The 21611-nt window shown below is 41.7% G+C and overlaps 1 protein-coding gene across 1 annotated transcript in view; it reads right to left on the bottom strand.

Annotated features, from left to right (window-relative positions):
* CFAP58 (cilia and flagella associated protein 58) overlaps nucleotides 1–21611 on the bottom strand; it is a 118467-nt gene that overhangs the window by 49585 nt on the left and 47271 nt on the right. Inside the window, exons 12-15 of the mRNA XM_005671442.3 lie at nucleotides 16421–16561; nucleotides 15238–15461; nucleotides 11996–12107; nucleotides 9624–9728 (exon numbers count right to left, since the gene is read on the bottom strand). Coding sequence (XP_005671499.1) covers nucleotides 9624–9728; nucleotides 11996–12107; nucleotides 15238–15461; nucleotides 16421–16561 — 582 coding nt within the window. The remainder of the gene's footprint in view (nucleotides 1–9623; nucleotides 9729–11995; nucleotides 12108–15237; nucleotides 15462–16420; nucleotides 16562–21611) is intronic.

Genomic DNA, 21611 nt, shown 5'->3' with positions numbered 1-21611 from the left:
CTTGCAATGCTCTTAAAGTCGCCAATATTTGAAACTCAGTATAGGGAGCCTAAAAACCATGTTTCTAGCTATTCTTGAAAAAATGAAGATTTGATGGCATGAGCCTCAAATTAGCTGGGGTGAGGTTAGCTGCTTCCTAGAGATGGGACTCAGAGCCTGCTATGTGCTGCAGTCCCCTCCACTCCCTTCTGACACTCCTTCTTAGGCCCTTGTTGGTTGCCATTTATGATCGTGATGCACCAACTTCACTTTGCTCTTTTGTGTCACTGTCTGGCCTTGAAACTGAGGGTATCTGAGCTTGCTACTCTATATTTAAGCACTTGGACAAAACAAGTCCCAGCTGCTATAAATGTGCCTTGTGTTTCTAAGTGCCTCTAGCCAGGGATTAGCCCTTCCTACTCTAATGCTATCAGTCCTTATGCCATTACTTGGAATCCCAACTGATGCGATGATGGTGATGTAATGACACCCCAGGAACAGACAGCAGCTACTCATGGAACATACGCCTGCCCAGTCCTACAGACGCTTTTTTTTTTTTTAAAGAAATCATTACTACTGAGGCATTTGGAGGAGATGAGAAATAAATGGAGCAAAAATAGAAAGGAGAGGACCACAGGAGGCCCATCTCAACTAGGCCTGCATTGCCCTTGCTTCCTTGAAGAAGAGAGTCTCCTGATGGGAAAGGAAAAGAAATTCTTCCCATCCACACTTTAGATTCCAGTTCTGGCAAGAATACAGACTTTTTCTTACCACTGAAGCTGTAAAGCCACATTTAAGAACAATGTCCACGTTCACCCTGAGCAAGGGGAGAACTTGGAGCCCAGCACATGAATCAGCCTGCCGCGGCACGCAAAAAGGACCCTGACTGTGTGCATCAAGCTTATAGATCCATGAACCACAATAAATTCCAGACTCCTGCAAAGTTAGAAGTTAACAACGAAAATGCAAAGGCAACAGGAAGAATAATTCCCATAACTTCTCAGAGCTCAAAAACAGAACTCAAATGACTCTACAACATACCACTTACTGAAGGAACACTGTTTTTTCTTTTTTCTTTTGAGGGCCACACCTGCAGCATATGGAAGTTCCCAGGCTAGGGGTGGAATGGGAACTGCAGCTGCCTACCTATGCCACAGCCACGCCAGATCCGAGCTACATCTGTGACCTACACCATAGCTTGTAGCAACTCTGGATCCTTAATCCACTGAGTGAGGCCAAGGATCGAACCTGCATCCTCACAGACATGGTGTCAGGTTCTTAACCCACTGAGCCACAACTGAAAGTCCAGGTATACTGTTCTTGCAATATTTTGTCAGTCACTAAACAAATATTTACCTGTGGGCAAGGAACAAGGAGTAAAATAATCATTAGGGCAGACACAGGAACTGCCTTTCTGAAGCTTATGGCTGACCAAAGTCATTAAGTACACAACTGCAATTATTTCATTAATTACCAGTGTGACAATGGTATGAAAGTGATGTCAAGGTATGGGATTGTGTACCAAGAGGCCTAACCAAGAGATCTAAGACAGACGCCTGAGGAATGAACATTTAAGCTCAGACCTAAGGGGTGAATAGCGTTACCTAGGCCAAGAGCCTGTCCAACATTATTGAGCACCTCCTATGTGCCTGGTACTCTATCAGGCACTGAATTAACAAGTGCCTTTGCTCAAAGAACTCACACTCCACTGGGGGGAAATAGGCTTCCCTTACATCTTCTCCTGGGAAATGACAGGAGCTCTTCATCACCATGGAACAGACTAAACAGTCGTTTTAAAGCTGTGGTGTAGGCCGGTGGCTACAGCTCTGATTTGACCCCAGCAGAATCTCCATATGCTGCAAGTGCAGCCTTCAAAAGACAAAAAAAAAAAAAAAAAAAAAAAAAAAAAAAAAAAAAAAATGTTCTGATACTCAGAAGAATTCAACCAAAAATCTTCCTAATTGCAAAATGTTCTGTTGTGAGTTTGGAGAACTTCTCTAATAATTTAATAAAACAGGCGAAATTGAGAAACTGTCAAGCCCTGTGGAGCACCTGGGGTTTCACCAAGATAACAAGGCTTGGCGTCTGCAGATGCACAAGCTCTGGAAGAAAACACACAGCATGCCCAGGGCAGCCCAACCATCCAAAAGAAAGTTAAACAAGGAACTGGACAGAGGGGAGTGAGGCAGGCTGTTAAATGTGGGAGATCTGGGAGAGGGGAGATGCTTGTTGGGTAATAATATTACCATAATGTTAATAATAACTAAATACTCTAATCAACATTTATGTGAACTTACACTCAATTCCATGGGTGGATACTTACTGTCTCAGTTTATGGATGAGAAACCTATGGGATAGCATAAACAAGAAATTTCTGTGTATGGCATTAAGGCACATTAAACAACCTGAAAACTAAGGTCCACAAAGCACTGGGCTTGCTGAACAAAACAACACATCCTTTTAATCACAAGATGGAGTTTGCAAGTACTTTGATCCTCAAGTGTCAAAATCAAAGGGTGAACTGTGTATTAGAGCCACAAACAGATACTGCAGCTCTCCCTTGGGGGCTGGCTGGGACAAGGGACCGGACTCACGGAATAGGGGCTTGAATATTAATGGCCATAAGAGGATGAAAGACGAGGTACTGAGTCCTCATGAAGGGGGGCAGTTGGTACTGAGACTCCTCCACATAAAGTTAGGGACTTAAAAGAGTCACACCCTCAGTGAAAAGAGATAATAGGTAGAAATTCACCCACTAGGACAGGAAGACCACAAGGAGTTCGACAGTTTCTCAGTTTCGCCTGTTTTATTAAATTATTAGAGAAGTTCTCCGAACTCATAACAGAACATTTTGCAATTAGGAAAATCACTTAACTATCTCTCCTGGGCTCTGAGTGGGAGAAAAAATTGGCCACACTGGAGAATTTGTATTCATGGGTCTTCTATCAAAAGAGTTTAGAGTTCAGGAGTTCCCATTGCGGTGCAGCAGAAACGAAACCAAGTAGCATCTATGAGGATGCGGGTTTGATCCCTGGCCTCAATCAGTGGGTCCGGGATCTGGCATCACCTTGAGCTGTGCTATAGGTCACAGACACAGCTTGGATCCTGCATTGCTATGGCATACGCTGGCAGCTGTAGCTCCTATTCGATCCCTAGCCTGGGAATTTCCATATGCTGCGGGTGTGGCTCTAAAAAGCAAAAAAAAGGGGGGGGGTTAGAGTTCTAATGCACATTAGCCAGGAAGTCTAGGATGCCCCAAAGTGAGAATTTAACATTAAAAAATTATCCTAAGCAAAATGCTATCTCCTAGGGCATCCTACAGAAATAAATGAAGGGGCATACCCTTAATCTGGACCACTCCTAAGTCACAGAAATAAAGTCTGTCTGAAAATTAGTTCACAGTCCAAAATCACAACACAAAAGGAAAGTATCCACCATGAGTAAATGCCAGCAGTCACAATAAACAATAGGAAGGAACTCTAAGATCTTCAAATAATAGAACAATCAGATAAAGGCTATAAAATAAATGTTTCTATTAATGGAAGACCTAAAGGAAGGAATAAAAACGTAAAAGATCAAGACACTATCAACAAAGACCAGTCAGATGTGAAAAAGAACCTCTAGAAAATAAAAATTATTGAAAATAAAATCCTGATAGATGGCTCCTGGCAGATAAGCACACCTCGAGAGAAACTTGGTAATGAGAGAGAAAAAAAGATAAAGCTGTGAAAATGTGACACAAGAAATGGAAGAAAATACCAAAGAAGTCAATAGATAAGCAAAAAAGAATGGGAAACATCCAGCATAGATCTAATGAGTTCTAGAAGGAGAGAAAGCAGAATAAAGCAGAGACTTAAAAAAAGAGAGACTGAAGGTCCAAAATGCAGGTCCTTGTGCTAAGCCCATGTCATCAAATTGAGACTTAATACCTACCCAACTGCAGTTTCAGCCTTTCCCAGAAATATAATCTTAACTGGTTAGTCGGAAATTAGCTGGTCAGCTCTAGTAAAGAAAGCTGCCTGATAAAACCCCTGCCAACCCCAAAGGAAGGTGACCTCGCCTGAGACAATGCGCTCTTTGCTGGTAACTTCCTCGTCCCACCCACTTCTGCCTAGAAAAGTCTTCCAGTCTGTACAGCTCTTCGAAGTTCCTTTCTAACTGCTAGATGGAATGCCACCCAATTCATGAATTGTTGGGTAAAGCCAAGAAGATCTTTAAAATTTATTCAGTTGAACTTTGTTTTTTAACAACAGGAATCCGTGGATTCAGGAAATACAGTGACTCCTAAGCAGAGTAATGAAAACTAAATTCATACCAAGAACATTGTGCCAAAACTCCAGAACACTGAAGACAAAGAGAAACTCTAACAATCAAACAGGAGGAAGGGCAGGATACTTTAAAAGGAGCAATAGTCATTAGACTGGCAGCAGGCTTCTCAATAGCATCATTAGAAACTAACACAGAGAACTATCTTCAAAGAATAAATAGAAAATAGGATTTCAACTTAATTATTTACAAGTAAGGCCCAAATAAAAAACATTTTCAGGAGTTCCCGTCATGGCTCAGCAGTTAACAAACACGATAAGCATCCACGAGGTCAAGGGTTCAATCCCTGGCCTTGCTCACTGGATTAAGGATTAGGAGTTGCTGTGAGCTGTGGTGTAGGTCGCAGACGTGGCTCGGATCTGGTGTTGCTGTGGCTGTGGTGCAGGCCAGTGGCTACAGCTCTGATTTGACCCCTAGTTTGGGAACCTCCATATGCCGCAGGTACAGCTCCAAAGAGACAAAAAAAAAAAAAAAAAATTCAAACAAAAGATAGTGTTAGTCATTGAAAAACTTATCATTGAAAGAATTATGAAAGGTTGCACTTCAAAAAGGAGATGGAAACTGGAACTAAGAAATTAAAGTTATGAAGAAATAGAAAACAAAAGAACTGGTAAATATTTTGGTAGATCTGGATAAATAATTCATTGACTGTAAAATACTGATGACAACTAATCCTGGGAGGACTGTAAGAGGTAACTGGAGTTAAACCTTCCAAGTCCCTGCATTGTTTATAAGAAGAATAAGGATAACTAATGATCGACTTTAATTTGTATAGACTTAATGTCAACTATGCATGTTAAATTTTCAAGGAAATCAGAAAAGGAGAATTACAGAGTGGTGTTACCTCTTCAGAAAAAATAAACAAATAAACCAAGAAAAGGAGAATAGGGAATAATGAGAAGAGAGAAGTGACTGGTGGAGGGAGAAAGAGGGAATAAAGAAAACTCAATCCAGGAGTTTCCATTGTGGCACAGAGGAAACAAATCCAACTAGGAACCATGAGGTTTCGGGTTCGATCCCTGGCCTCGCTCAGTGGATTAAGAATCCGGTGTTGCCGTGAGCTGTGGTGTAGGTTGCAGACGTGACTCAGATCTGGTGTTGCTGTGGCCCTGGTGTAGGCTTGTGGCTACAGCTCTGATTAGACCCCTAGCCTGCAAACCTCTATATGCCACGGGTACGGCCCTAAAAAGACAGAAAAGACAAAAAAAAAAAAAACCTCAATCCAATAGAAAACAGATCAGACTATTTTCGAGCATTAAAAAAAAATTAGGGCAAATAATAGACAATAAGAAGTATAAATAAACCTAAAATTATCAATAAACATAAATAGACTAAACACACAAATCAAAAGACAAAGATATCAGATTAGGGTTTTGTTTTGTTTTTTTAATTACAAGAGACTCACTGAAATATAAGGACGCCAAAAATTTTAAAGTAAAGAAAAATTATGTTAAAAAAACCTGGTAGAGCTATATTAATATCAGATAATTTTTTAAGTAAAAGAGTTAAGGATTAAGGAGGGTTCTTGCATAACATTAGAGGAATAATTCACCAGGAAGAATTATAAGCCATGACCTTTTACTCACTCTGTGAACATAATCTAAAATGCACTTACAGCCAAAAATGACAGAATTACAAGGAGAAATAGACAAATCTCCAAACCAATTTTTAGTGAGTAGGTAGATGAAAAAATTAGGAAACATACAATTTGGAGAAGGCAATGAACAAGGTCCGTATGACAAACACCACAGAAACTCCTGAATCTTGAGCACTTAGAGAATACATATCCTTTTCAAGCACACAGGCATCACTTATTTAAAAAAAAAAATTTTTTTTAATTTTTTAAAAAAATGACAACTTAGCTGGTAGCTGGTCACAAAGCAAGTTTCCACAAATCCCAAAGACTCAGTATAATACAGACCACAATGAAAAAAAAAGTGAGAAATCAATAACCAAAAGATAAAGATACATTTTGGGAATTTAAATTTGTGCTTTTGGAGTTCCCATTATGGCTCAGTGGTAACAAACCCAACTAGTATCCATGAAGAAGCGGGTTTGATCCCTGGCCTCACTCAGTGGCTTAAAGATCTGGTGTTGCCATGAGCTGCAGTGTAGGTTGCAGGTGCCGCTTGGACCTGACATTGCTGTGGCTGTGATCTAGGCCAGCAGCTGCAGCTCTGAGTCCAATTCGACCCCTAGCCTGGGAACTTCCATATGCTATTGATGCTGCCCTAAAAAAGACAATAACAAAAAACTGTGCTTTTAATTACTAATGGAGAAAGAGTGGATATTTTTTAAGACTCACTTTCGAAGGAGAAATAATCCTAAAAATAGAAAATATTTAGAGCTAAATGGCAATGAAAATGCCACATTTCAAAACCCACATGAAGAAACTAAAGTTTTTAAAGTAGACTAAGCATTAATGAGCTGACCGTCCATCTTAACATGGTAGAAAAAGAACAGAATGAACCCAAATGTATGTAGAAGGAGGGAAACAATAAAGTTAGAGCCGTCGATGAAACAAACTTACAACAGAGATGTTTGACATAACACAAAACGTGGTTCCTATTAAAACTGACAAAGTGGTAAGAACAGAAGAGGCAGGGTAATGAAGTAGTAGGAAGTGTGGGCTCTGGAACCAACTGCCCCATTCATGTCCCAGTCTGCCACTTAGCAGCTGCACGTCAGTGACCTTTGGCTGGCATTGATGAAGTCACATCTCAAAACCTGGACTGTGGGCACCAGTGCCTGTGTACTAACTGGTCACCCCTAAAGCAGGATCTCCAAGTCCTGTGCTCTGATGGGGTATCTTCCTTCTATAATGAAACTGGGTATTATTAGCCCCACTTGACAGATGGAGAAACTGGAGTTTGGAGAATATATGTAATTCTCCCCAAGTCATGAAATGAAAAGTGCTCGAGCTGATTCAAGACCAGATCTTTCTGACTCCAAAGTCTGCCCTCTTCAACCACCATGCCCACCTGGGAGAGGAGAGGCACACCCCCGTTGGCCACTCCCTGCACACTCAACTTCAGGGAGAGCATCTTTTCTAATGCAGAATGTAGAAGAGCAGGGGCCAATGACCCCTTGCTCAGGAACAGAAGTTCCTGCTTTTACCAATGGTAACCCAGTGGCTAAGATTATGGGCTTTGGAATTAAAAATGATAAGAATAATTACACATACTTATTAGATACTATGTGCCAAGCATAATACTAAACTCTCAATCCTCACACAGCCCTTTTTTTTTAAACATTTTGCCAATTTTAACCTCATTGGTCCTCCATCATCATACCCATGTGTCTTCCCACCTTCCCCCTTTATTTCTTTGCTGGAAATTCTAAAGTAAACCCCAGACTATGCATCATGGCATTTGTAAACACTTCTGTGTCTCTATTAAGAAACGGGCTTTCTTTTTAACAAAACATAACCATAATACTCCTATTACACCTTACGTCAACTCTAATTTCTTAATGCCATCCAGTACACATTCCATGTCCAAGTTCATGGACCATAGAGAAAACTAAAGAACAGAGACACACTCCTTGCATGAGGCCAGCCACACAGAGGGCCCAGGCAAAGGAGGGAACTCCTGCAGTTAATTCATGATAAATGGTGACCGAAGACATTGAGATGTCATGCTTTCCTCACGTAGAGGCTGAACAAGAGTGACTGAACCTGAGACAATGACTTTGGGCAGGTAAGACAAAGGGCAGTCAATGAATTCTGTTGGCACAATTACACGCAAGGTTCTATGCAGCCCCTAGAGTGAAGCCATTCCTTTCCTTGCACCAAATTAGTTTTCTAAGGAGCTACTTAAGTTAAATGGTTCAATTCCTGGGGACAAGTAGCCTTCTATCTTAGAATTCACCACCTAGTGCTGCTTAGTGTTGTTACAAGGGAGGATCACAGGCTTTCCCACACTGGGCTGCCCTCAGAAATCAGGGATATGGGCCAGGAGCAAAGTTTACTGGTGCTCTCCCCATACCTGGGGAGCTAGGATCCAGGCAGCCCAAGAGCATCTGTCAGTGCTTGTGATAGGAACGACAAGACATATGTCAAAGATGGGGACCCTGAGCCATCAGTCTGGTGGCCTCTTAATGTCCTGACCACGTCCCTTTTCACAGGTTCTATTATTGTCCCATGATACAGATCAAGAACCTCAGGTGCAGAGAAGTTAAACCTCACACAGCTACAGATTGGCAGAGGCAGGATTCCAACCCATGCTATCTAACACCAAAGTTTACATTCTTTTTTTGGCTGCACCTGCAGCATATGGAAGTTCTCAGGTTAGGGGTCAAATCAGAGCCGCAGTTGCCAGCCTACACCACAGCCACACCAGATCCTTAACCCACTGAGCAAGACCAGGGATCGTACTTGCACCCTCATGGACACTGTTGGGTTCTTAACCCACTGAGCCACAACAGGAACTCCAGAGTTTACATTCCTATCCACATCAAACTCCTGGGGCGCAACTTCCTCATCCACGGACTGGAGATGACATTACCCCTCCCACCCCCAGCAAAATGTGAAGAGGAATTGAGACAAGGAGATAAAGCCACCAGCACGGTATCTGGCAGGATGGTGATGATGGTGATAAAAGAAATGAGAGTGGGAACAACCGATACTTGCAAAGATACAAGCCCATGAGGACGTTACCACTCCTAAGAGCTCCAGAATAACTTACTGCATAAAATCCTCAAAGGATACCTTTCCCTCCGTTTCACTCTCACAAATCTTCAAGAGGACATCTGTGCTCTATGTGAAAGCTGGTTTTCAAAATCAGAATCATGGCATTTCACATTAGATGAAGATATGAAGAAGAGTATTTAAAAGAAGTTAACAGGAGTTCCCACTGTGATGCAATAGGATCGGCAGTGTCTCTGCAGCGCCAGGACATGGGTTCAATCCCCAGCCCTGCACAGTGGGTTAAAGGTTCTGGCAGAGGTCAAATGTGATCCCTCTCCTGGGAACTTCATAGGCCACGTGGTAGATAAGATAATCTTTTTAAAACAAAAATAAATAAAACAATTTAACAAATCAAACTGCAGAAAAGTGCGGGGTGGGGAGAACTCACATGACCCAAAGTAGTAAGTCTAGCCTTGAACTTAATTTTCTAGAATTCTTGAAATGTCAGCGATGGAGCATAAAAGACCAATTAATCAGGTTGGTTGTTCTCTGTGTGTAGGTCCCTGTTGCCATCTACAGTTAAAAAGGGGGCATGCAACTCTGCCAAATAGCTAACTAAAAACATAGTCCTAGAGATAATGGTGCTGAGAAAATCTGCTTGTTCCGCAAGTATAGAAAATGGAAATGCTACCTGGAGAAGCAGCTCTTTTTCCACCACCTCTTCTGTCTTGCTGATGAGACGCTTCTGCAGGGTATGAATTTTCTGGATCAGCTCAAAGGTACTGGGGTCACTGGCCTGTTTAGGGGAACAGAATAAAACAGCTGAGACATCAGTTTCAAACACTGAGGTCCCTATTAAAATAATTATTGTTTTATTAAAATCTAGTGCAAAGCTATAGACCCAATACAGAAAGAATTAGAACACCCCCCCAAAAAAAAAAGTACAACAGATGAGACAATCATCAAAGCAGACTGAGGTTTGGCTAATGTTTTATCCATTATCTCTAGTTAGCCAATAAGTGGAAAGTGAATATGTTTATTCCACTAAGGGAAACAGTAACAACAACAGTAATGGTAGCTCCTGAACCTCATAGCTGATTTTGTGCCATGATTTGGACACTATAGTAAGGCTTTTCATATATTATCACATGACAGCCCTATTAGACAGTACTGCCTTCCCCTCTACAGACAAAGCAACTGAGGCTCAGAGAAGGAAGTCATTACCCACACTGAGAAAGGTCAGAACTGGATCCAAGCCCAAATAAGCCTGTCTTCAAAGCCTGGGCTTCTTAAATTAATTACTAGGCTCTGAGGTTTTCCCTACCATCATTCCTGTTTCCATAGAAATGAGACTGGGTTCCCTAAATCATTCAGTCTTAGGATTCTCCTTTCATAATTGTCAACAAGAAGATTCATTACAGTTTATGATGGGGAAAGTTTCTGGGATGTGGACATCTGCTAATAGTTGACAGAAGAACTCAAACATGGCATTTAGCTCTCCAGTGGTGCTATCAATCCATAAAGCTTTGACGCGCCTTCAATAGCTGTGTACAATTCAAACAAGATCTACAGTTATACATTGATAATTTATCCTCTAGACTTTGAGCCAAAGCTTCACTTTCAACTATACTGACATTCTGAGTTAATCTAGCAGCTAAATATTTTCAACTCCATTCTCTAATTTTTTAAATAGAAATTGACATGGAAATGGAAACTTTAAAGATCTGCTTGAAAACACATGGAATAAACTAATGTGACAGTAAATGGATTTAAAATCTTCAGTTCCACTTCCCCGGACACATCCACATCATTGTTAGTTTAGTAAACTACCCACTCTTGGCATCTGAAGAGGAATAAATCAGGGTCCAAAAGAGGTGAAGGGAGACATTCCATTGACTCTGACTTTGCTTAAGAAATATTAAACAGCGCCAACGGATCTCCATATTTTGGAAATAGATTTGGCACACGTTCACTTGGCAAGACTGGACGTTGTTAAAATCCAGGCCTCATGTTTACATAACAGTTTAGAATGCATTATCCTTAATGCTTTCTTCATTTAAAGGAAAAAATAAAAATGAAAAACAAAAACCTACTTTGCTCTTTCTTATATCACATACCTCTATTCTCCCAACACCCTAACCACTTGGTCGAAGCCACTTTGGGCACCCACTTTGCCAGGAACAACTAACTATAGGACACATGCATCTTTTTCTTTCTTGAGTAAGCAGAGCTCATCTGTAAACTGCTATCTCCTGGTGGTAATGTCATCAGGAAGTCATAAAATAAAGTTAGGTTTATTATCCATCACCTACCAATGGGACTTTGGCTGTGTCCCCAGATCCTGAAGGGAGTTTGACTAACCTAATGCTAGTTCTTTGAAAAGAGGGCTGGTTCACAAAAGCCATATTTCCTTTGGGAAATAAAAGGATACAAAGGCCAATTGGAAGATGGTGAAGAGGCTGGTGCCCAATGCACCTGAAGGCAATTAGCTAGCCAAGATAAACAAGCAGCCACAAAATAGCTGGTTAACCAAAAATTGCTTAAACAAAAAATAATAATAATAAATGGCGATTGGTAAGGACAGTTCACAGCTTTCATCACTGGGCCATCTTTAGGCAGAAAGGATTTTGTCCCAGCCTTTTTTTTTTTTTTTTTTTTTTTTTTTATTTTTAGGGCCACACCTTAGGCATATGGAAGTTCCAAGGCTAGGGGTAGAATCGGAGCGGTGAAGCCACCAGCCTATACCACAGCCACAGCAACGTTGGATCCGAGCCATGTCTGCGACCTACGCCACAGCTCATGGCAATGCCGGATCCTAAACCCAATGAGCAAGGCCAGAGCTCGAACCCACATCTTCATGGATACTAGACAGATTCATTTCCACCAAGCCACAATGGGAACTCCCTGTCCCAGACTTTTAAAACAAAACCATTTGATCCAGCCTTGCATTTAGGTGGCAGTGCATAGCTTTACATAAAACCATGCCTCTTTTTGTACTCTAGGTAAGAAGACAAGAAGAGTAGCGAGATTTGGGGGCAGGAGAAGGGCTCTCCCAGGTGTTACCTCAAGCTTCCTCCATCTGTGTATGTTCATGGGGTTCTCCAGCTCCTCCTCCAGCGCTCGGCATCTTGTCCTCTCCTTCAGGAATTCTCTTTGTGTGTGAAAAAGTTCCTGCCTGAATAAGACAAATTTTCTTTGGCCAAGAAATTCTTCACCCATTTGACCATCCTCTTTTTGTGAAGCCCTGTCCATACCATGCGGAAATCCTGGGGCCAGGGATAGAACCAGAGCCATAGTAGCAACAATGCCAGATCCATAACCCTCTGAGTCTCCAGGGAGCTCCTCGACTAACCTATCTTTACCTGACTCTGGACACGCTGCATCTCCTCTAAAAGGTTGGGCTGAGGGAGCCTTTGGGAACATGGAGACCAGCCCCCTACTATAGACACAGATGATATCAATTCTTGCAAAGCTCAAACCCCAGCTTTAGCTTTAAAAAAAAAAAAAAAGTACCAGAGCTTCAGAATTATGATTCTGGATACCCAAGGAATTTAGAGGTATATGGAAAGAACAGGGAGGAGGTAAATTATGAGGATGTCAATATGTTGGTTAATGCTTCCAAATGTCTCCTGTCATAGCAGCGAGAGAAAAATCTCTGTTCCTCCACGAGGTCTGAGGCCAGAACGCAAGCAACTGAGGCTCAGGTGGACCTGACATCACTTAAGGTGGGGCATCACCACCCAGACTGCATACTGGAATCACCTGGGGAGTTTGACAACCTACCTTTGCCTCGACCCAACCCCCAGAGGGATTCTACTTCCATTGCTCTAGCATAGGGCTTGGGTTGCATAGGTTTTAAAGTCCTGTTGGTAATTCTTTTTTTTTTTTTTTTTTTTTTGTCTTTTTGCTATTTCTTTGGCCGGTCCCGTGGCATATGGAGGTTCCCGAGCTAGGCGTCAAATCGGAGCTGTAGCCACCGGCCTACGCCAGAGCCACAGCAACGCTGGATCCGAGCCGCGTCTACAACCTACACCACAGCTCACGGCAACACCGGATCGTTAACCCACTGAGCAAGCGCAGGGACAGAACCCACAACCTCGTGGTTCCTAGTCGGATTCGTTAACCACTGCGCCAGGACAGGAACTCCCCTGTTGGTAATTCTAATGTGCGGCCAGGATTGGAAAATGCCGATTTAGGAAAGATCTATTCTCTCATGTCCCACAATTACACAGATGGCTAGAGAAGTCCCGAAGAACTAGCTCTAGCTCAAAGATTCTTCAAAAATCTGCAGGAATCTCCAGCTAATAGGCAATGTGCTAGAGCCGCCCACGGTAACCAGTGAACCGGCTGCCGCACTAGTGAAGGGGAAGCTTTGCTGGGAGGTGGAGAAAAGGCAAGCACTTGCACTGACATGGGCAAGAAGGATATTATTATCCATCCTCATCTGCTGCGAGTGCGCAGATTCCTAATACTAAGCCATCTCTTTTACTTAATTGCTTCATTTAAACCAATAATACAACTTCCCCTCATTAGCAAGACAAACCATTAGAATTAACTGCATGATGTTCACTCAACAGGGAGCTCAGAACAAGCTGTTTAGAATTAAAAGCATATTTTTAACACTACGATTTTCTAGAGTGTCATCAACAGAAAGGGGCAAGAGTATGAACGCCTGTTATCAGTGGGTTCTTTTGTACCAGACTCTGCGCTGGGCACATTCCGTTTGTTTTCGTGTCTGATTTTAACTACATGTCTAAAGCTCAGATAAGTGATTTGCCTCAGGTCACACAGCTTGTAGGTGGTAAGTGTGAGACTGGAAGGCATGCCTGCTTGCCGCCAATATCTTCATTAAGGTGTCTTCCTGTTATAAAGCTAAAATCTAGGATCAACAAACCAGCAGTGTTGATCAAGAATGGGTAGAATTTGGTCTTTTGTACATGTAACAAAAATAACACATGGGAAAAGAATTCCCATTGTGGCATAGCAGAAACGAATCCAACTAGTACCCACGAGGCCCTGGCCTTGCTCAGTGGGACAGGGATCCAGAGTTGCCATGAGCTGTGGTATAGGTTGCAGATGCAACTCAGATCCCGAGTTGCTGTGGCTGTGGCATAGGCCAGCAGCTGCAGCTCCGATTTGACCCCTAGCCAGGGAACTTCCATATCCCACAGCTGTGGCCCTAAAAAAGCCAAAAAACAAACAAACAAACAAACAAACAAAAAAACACAAAAACATGGCTGGCAAGTTTAGTGATGGTCCTGAAGATCATTCAATAGCTACTTAGAACAAATCCATTTGTCTGCAGAATGTCAATGGTGGTCTCTCTGGATAGTAAACTGAGTGATTTTTCTAATCTCTCCATATTTTTTTCTGCATCCCCCAAGTTTTCTACAATGAATTGTGTTACTTTCAGCATTTGAAATATGAGCGACTCTTTTAAAAAAAAAAAAAAAAAGAGTATTGCTCTATCCTTGACAGTGGCAACTTCCCTTGCCATTCCTGAACGTATTCACTGCATCTAAAAATCAAAACTATCTTCTAATTCAATTAAGAAGTAGATCCAAACTGTGTCCTTGTCCCACGGTGGTCAAGGATACTGTTCATCTACAAGTCTGTGGAGAATAAAATAGCTACTGAGAAAGCACCAGACCTCTTATTTGGTTTCCTGCAATTGCCTATATAAAACATGGTGATGTTTTCCCAAAGGGAAAGTAGATCTTGTATAATGTAAGATTTAAAGCAAGAAGAAGGCGCACTAAGCTCAAGTGAAAGCTGCAGAAGATAAATCAAGAGTGAGATATAAAATTTGGCCGCCTTCTAAGGAAACAGCATTTTCAAATAGTGATAAAATTAAATTTCCCCCTCTTTTTATTTGGTATATAATTCCAAGAAAAAGATGTGCAAATGTTACCGGGATTCAATTTAAATATTGATGCTCTGTCTCCTGCATACTGCCTTATTAAAGAAATTCTAAAGAGCTCATTGGGGGAATTTTTTTTTTCTGAATTGTAACTAGTTTGTGCTTGTGATCTGACTTGAAATTTCTTTTTCGAGATCCAGAATAAAGTTTTTAAAAAATCCTTTTGCAATGGTGTATGTTCCCCTGAAAGAAAACCAATTCATTTTGTGTGTGTGTGTGACATTGAATGGGCATGATGTAGATTCTGGATTATGGAAATGTTGCTCTCCTTAGTGGCTAACAATTTCAACATAAAAAAAATTATTTTATACAACTTGATAAAGACCTTCAATGACCAACAGAAGGAACACAAAGTCCTTTCAGCTTTGAAGGGGTCTTCTATTACCTGAGTTCATCGACATTAGCCACACTCCTGGCAAGAATCCCCTTTTCCCTGCGAAGCTTCTTGATCTCAAGCTTGAGGATTCTCATGTCCTCCAGCCTCTGGTTGTACTGGCTCTCGCCTTTATTGAGCACAGACTGTTGGATCTTGATCTTCTCGTAGAGCAAAGCCAACTCATCATTGCGCCGAACTAGCTGGGATCCGAGGATATCTCTCTCACTGATGACCTACAAAGGTAGGGAAGGGCATAGCCACCAGGGGACCAAAAGTTCCACTTTTCATTATGGCAGCAACATTCCATGAATACCCATCCAATGCCAGGCACCCAGGGAGTGAAGCACTGCAAAGAGCCTGCGAAACGCCCAACACTGGATTCCGCACCCCCGCACACAAGAGTTTGCAGTCTTGTTGGAAAGAGTACAACAAATAATCCATAAGAATCCAATCATCCTTAGGCCATAGGTATTTGCTTGGTTGGTTTTCTCAAGCACATTATTTTATAAGGTTTTGTTTTTGTCTTTTTAGGGCCACACCCATGGCATATGGAGGTTCCCAGGCTATGGGTCAAATCAGAGCTGCTGGACTAAGCCACAGCCAAAGAAACTCGGGATCTGAGCCATGTCTGCAACCTACACCACAGCTCAGGGCAACGCCAGATCCTTATCCCACTGAGGGAGGCCAAGGATCAAACCTGCATCCTCATGGATACTAGTCAAATTCGTTTCCACTGAGCCACAATGGGAACTCCCTTTATAAGTATTTAAATCTGAATGCCTTTATGGTAGGCTAGCTCTTTCCAAGTTCTACCATCCTTACTGCCTTGCACTAGTCGACTTCTCTTTTTTTTTTAATCTCCCAGACGTCCAAAAGCATTTAAGTTTCTATGTAATTATCAATTGTAATCATATGCAAGCAATTATATTGCACTAGATTGTAAGCTCCCTGAGAACAGTGACCTTATGTTCTTGTTGGTCAGTGTACCCGCAGAGCCTAGAGGAGTGGCTGGCACACACTAAGTGCTCATAACTAGGAGCTGAATAAATGAACGGATATTTCATAATTAATCAACAGAAGGTGGGCCTCAGGGGCTGTTCTTCTGAAGACCTTAGAGAAGATTGAGGCTCCACGAAGGGTTGAAGCAAACAGCAGCTTGGGGTTTGCAGGTCCAGTGAGGAGATGCCCCTACCTGGTCTAACTCCTTCTTCTGTCTTAGCCTCTCCCCATCAGCCTCGGCAATGATTCGCAGGAGTTTTCTCTCTTCTGCTTCCTGCTTTTCAATGAAATGTTTGGTCTCCAGGGCTTGTTGTCTCAGCTTCTGCAGCTCGGCCTGACAAAAGTGAAAGACACAGGTCAGTTTCACTCTGTAACAGCGCAAACCTGGACAGTGGGGCCCAGATTTAGATGGACAGTGTGCTTCTTATACTGCCCTGTGATGTTTCATTTAGCATGGTTTGATTACCCTCACAAGCAAAGCAAGCTTAACACACATGCATACACACATGCACAGTCATGTGCATGCACACACACACACACACACACACACACACGACCTGAGAAGAAACAGCAGTGCACATTATGGTGATCATGTTTATTCTATGAGTTGTGCCCTTGAGGGATTTCCATCATTTTTCTGTATATGTGTAGCAGGGATTTCATTGGTATTCAGCAGCAGTTCTCCTCCCAGCTAAACTCAGGGAGAATTCACAAATAGTGCAGAGAAGGACATGGAGGTAAGCATGGCCGGGGGTAAGGTGGGGGCACTTCTGTATGTACCAGCTCCTGTAATGGCCCTAACATCACCTGCATATCAAGTGCAGAGATAAAGCCTATTACAAGCAAAACTTAATACAGATAACAACTAATCATCTATTTTATAAAACAACTTGATGGAACAGAAGAGCTGTTATGGTGTAAAAGCATATATACATCCTACTCCTAAGACAACTCCAATTTACATGAGAAGATAAGATACACAAATATTATGCAAATATTAACAAGTACAGGCAATAATGTTTCAGGATCTTTATTACTACACAGACAGTGACTTGATGACACAGGAGGTCAGAAGATTGCGGCTGTTAGGAAGGCTCAGATCTGGAGGCTCTGAAGTTACATGGAAATCCTATGAGTGATGGGGACAGGGTACTAGGAACTGGTAAGTTTCAGAAGGAAAATTCCTCTTATCAAGGGACACATCTGCTTCAATTCCACAAGTATATTTGTGGCTTGCAACATCGCTGGCATGATATTAGGTATTTTGCATAGCTACTCTTATCCCCATTACACAAATGCAATTACAGAGACCAAGTAAAGCAAATCAACTTGCCCACAGTCACACAGCCAACAAGTGGCAGAGTTGAGATTCCAACCTAGCTCTTTTGATTCCAAAGCTTTTGCTCACTCTGCTCTCTCCATACCATAGCTCCAAGTCAAACAAAGAAGATGAGTAAGATGTGAGGGATTCACCACCCATTGAAGATGACAAATATAACCAACCACACTACAGTGTGGGAATGCTCTCTACCACACTACAGTGTGGGAATGCTCTCTACGAAGAAGGACATGGAAGGACACAGGAAAGAGTTCCTATTTCTTTCCATGGTTTGGAGAAGAAAGTCCTTATTTCTTTCTGGGCTTTGGCAGATGGCAGCTATTTCCACAATGGAGAGGTATGCGTTGGCAGTAGCTTGCATGAACAAAGGCATACAAACTATAAAGGACTTAGTGTGTTCGCCTGACAGCTAAGCACCCAGTGCGACTGGGTTGGGGGTCTTAGGTGGGGAAAAGCAGGAGGCAAGGTGGGTCAAGCAGTTGGGCCAACCTGAGAACAGACTTGTACACCATGCACTGGATAGAGCATGTGGGGGGAGCCACTGAGTTCATCAGATTACAGGAAAGAAGAATACCTCTTCGAGAGATTCCATGCCCAAAGAGGAAGGACCAGTGGTATCAAACACCAGGAGGAAGAACTCTGCTTTCACCCATGCCCAAAATCACAAGGAAAAGGATGAGACAATATTAAGGCTCCAACTTTTCAATGGCTTGCAGATCAACAAATGAAATGAAAAAATAATTTTTTTCCTTCACAGACGTATTGGTTCCCTCACCTCCATCCACCTATAAATGTCACTGGGAAAACAGAATGTTTTAAACCCAACTCTAGTTACAGACTGCCTCTAAGCGCTGAAGACCAAGAGTCATTAATTCCATAGCTCAAAACTTATCCGAACAGTACAAGATAATCGAGCATCTAGCAGTGGACGTGTAATGTCACAAACTAAAGGCGGCTAGTTACTGCAAAACTCAGGGTTTCCTTGATAACATTTTGTTTGTTCATTGAAGAAATACGTTTTGGTCCAAGAAAAAGCAAAAGGAAATACTTAGTGATAAAAGATCTGGTCTAGTATTTACAGTTTTGGGGGATTACCTATTAGGAAAGAGAGTGAAGAACCAACCTTTCTATTTCTACAATCACTTAAGGTGACAGCAAAGACAGCAATAAAATACCTATTTGGCTCCTGCTTTCTTTAATAAAACTTTCATTTTCCCAGATGTGCGACATTCACTTCCCTGTTCCTAAGTGCCAGGAGCTGATCAGAATCCATCAGCAGAACAAAATGAAACTGCTGTTATGTTAAAATGCAATCAATGGTGTGTAAAAGTATCTGTCTGAAATGTAAAACCAGTCGCGTGTTTGGCATTGCTTGGTGGGGTTTTTTTTATCATATATCAAAATTCTGAGTGGTCTCCATATGTCATAAATTTATGGGCTGTAAACAAGATGTGGCATTAGATATTGGAAGCAAATGTTAACATCAACAAAATACCTTGGGTCTGATGCATTTAGCAGCTATAAATCTGAGATGTCTCATCCAGGAAGGATGGTAACAATGGCCATGCTCCCAAAAGCTCATCCAGCAATGTTCTAGGTGGGACCCAAGGTTTTGTATCTATCCAAGCGTTGCTGGTGGTATGAAGTGGAAATGCAAAGGCAGGACACACTCTTTAGTCACTGCCTCTCCAATTACACAGTTTCGTGATAGGTGCTTACAAAATACATATCATCCAATCTGGCTGTGGGCATAAATTACATCTCAAGAGCCATGCTTGAGGGAGTGTCACCTGTTCATACATGACCCCAACATAAACTAGGTTTCATGTAAACCATATGTTTATATCTAGCAAAACTAATAAAATCATCTGAAGTCTTCTAGCCATGAGAATAATTAGGCTTTCTCTCTCTCTTTCCCTCTCCTTCTCTCTTTCTCGCTCCCTCTCTCTTTCTTTCTCTGTCCGACAATTCCCATCCATGTCATTCTAGAGAGTCCGCTAAGAACAAGGATATGGTGCCCTGAAGCCAGTTGCTAATGTGATGCTGAGCTCTGGCCATGGAGAACTTGCTGCTAAATTATTCACCGGGCTTCAAAGTGCTGTCAGATTGATGTGGGATGACTGGGAGGTGACAAGACTGAATCGAGGGCTTGTTAGGACTGCAAGCTGACACTCCAAATGAGACGGTCCCTTTCGTGTTGATGAAACAAGACTACAACAGAATGGGCAGATGAAGGCTGATGCAGCAGCATCTACAGAGAACTATTGACATTCTGTCATAACCATAATGTGCTGACAACGTCCAGAATTCTGAGGCATCAGTAGAGCCTAGTAGAAACTGGAAAAGGAAAAGAAACATGGGAGGAGCAAGGATTTTCTTTTGAGGGGGATAAGAGAGGGTGGGGATGACCTATAATGGGCAATTGTCTATCAGTCAGCTTGGAGAAGTAGTAAATTGGGTTGTCTTGTCAAAAGGCATCTCATGGTCTATCAAACAGGCTAGGGCTTGCCCTTCCAGGAGGAATTATACTTTGTAGAACTCGCAATAATAAGCCTCTAGTGCATCAAAGTTACTAGAAAATCTGCCCTTCCCTCCAGGGTTTTGGTTTGCTAACTTCAGATGCACGAAATCCAGGGACCTCTATAAACGTGATTCATATTTTAGGCTTACAGAGGCAAGAGGCTGAAACTCAACATTTGAGCTGTCATATCTTTCTAAAGAATGTCAAACGGGCTTAATGATAGGCCAAAATTATCCAGTCGAAGCACCATTGCAAGTCACCCTTGGATAACCTCAAATAATAAATCAAGAAGGCAGCCCTTCTCTGTTCCTAATTCTTGCCTTAATGGGAAAAGCTGGGGGAAAGCATCTGAGTTTCACAGTCAGTCTAAAGCAATCATCTTCCTATAATCAATGACTCAAAGCTATTCAGATCTAGAATTCCCCATTAGAGCAGACTCTAGAGCAGAAGCCCTCTAACCATCTTTCTTGTTCACCAGCTGCCAACTCTCCTGGCCCAGGACCAAAAAACAGGACCCTATGGTCCTTGACATTATTACAATGCTTCTTTGGAGCTATGTGTATAGATGTCTAACAATGGAGGGCGTAACTGAAACAAATATTAACCAAAGTCAAACTAAGGAATTAGGAATAATTGCTTTTTTGCATAGGACATAGCTTATTCCAAAGGAGGCTTCTGTCTACCTTGGATCCCATTTTGCAGTAATAATTAATCTCTTGAGAAAGTAAGAGATGAGGATCAATGTCATCCTCTGAAAGTCAGAAATGATGTACAGCATCAGGTTATACTGAAGCCTTGCTAACATGGGTCCGTGAGGCCCAGGGGTGAAGCCATGTTTGCAATAAGGTTCTTCTGACTGAGCCAATGATAAATAAACCCCAACAGAATATAGACTCCAGGGTGGAATAAACTAACTTCTATAAAACTATGCTTTCAAACAAGGAATAAGGGAAATAAGGGCAAAGATGCAGGATATTTTCAAATTTTAGAAAATACATTTTTATACGTAAATAAACTTTAGTGTAGAATTTTCTATTATTTCTATCATAATCTAGAGCAGGGAGATGAAAGTCTTACACAGGTAAATAGATCAATTACCATATTCTTTTTATAAAGGCACTGTTGTTACATTTTAATCTTTCTTAAACCTAATGTGCCTTAACTTAATTTAATGCAGTAATTCTACTCCCATGAAGACCTATCATTAAGTTGACAAAACCTATTATTAAACTGAGAGTGCATATTTCAATCTATGGCATCTTGGAATCGAGGAAATTTGGCATGTCCAATTCCAGATACACATTTTCAAGATAGGGTCTAATTGGCAGCTATACCTCCAATTAGACCCCTAGCCTAGGAACCTCCATATGCTGTGGGTGCAGCCCTAAAAAAGACCCAAAAAAATGAAAAAATAAAAGTGGCATCATTCTCTTAGAAATTCCTTTTCTAATTCTTTGGTCAAAAGTAGATTAGAAGGGAAATCTACTGGACTGGATAGGAAAAGGAAAATACTTTAGGTTTAGC

This window comes from Sus scrofa, chromosome 14 (assembly GCF_000003025.6).
Source record: "Sus scrofa isolate TJ Tabasco breed Duroc chromosome 14, Sscrofa11.1, whole genome shotgun sequence".
NCBI lineage: Eukaryota > Metazoa > Chordata > Mammalia > Artiodactyla > Suidae > Sus > Sus scrofa.
This window is presented reverse-complemented; position numbering and strand designations above follow the sequence as displayed.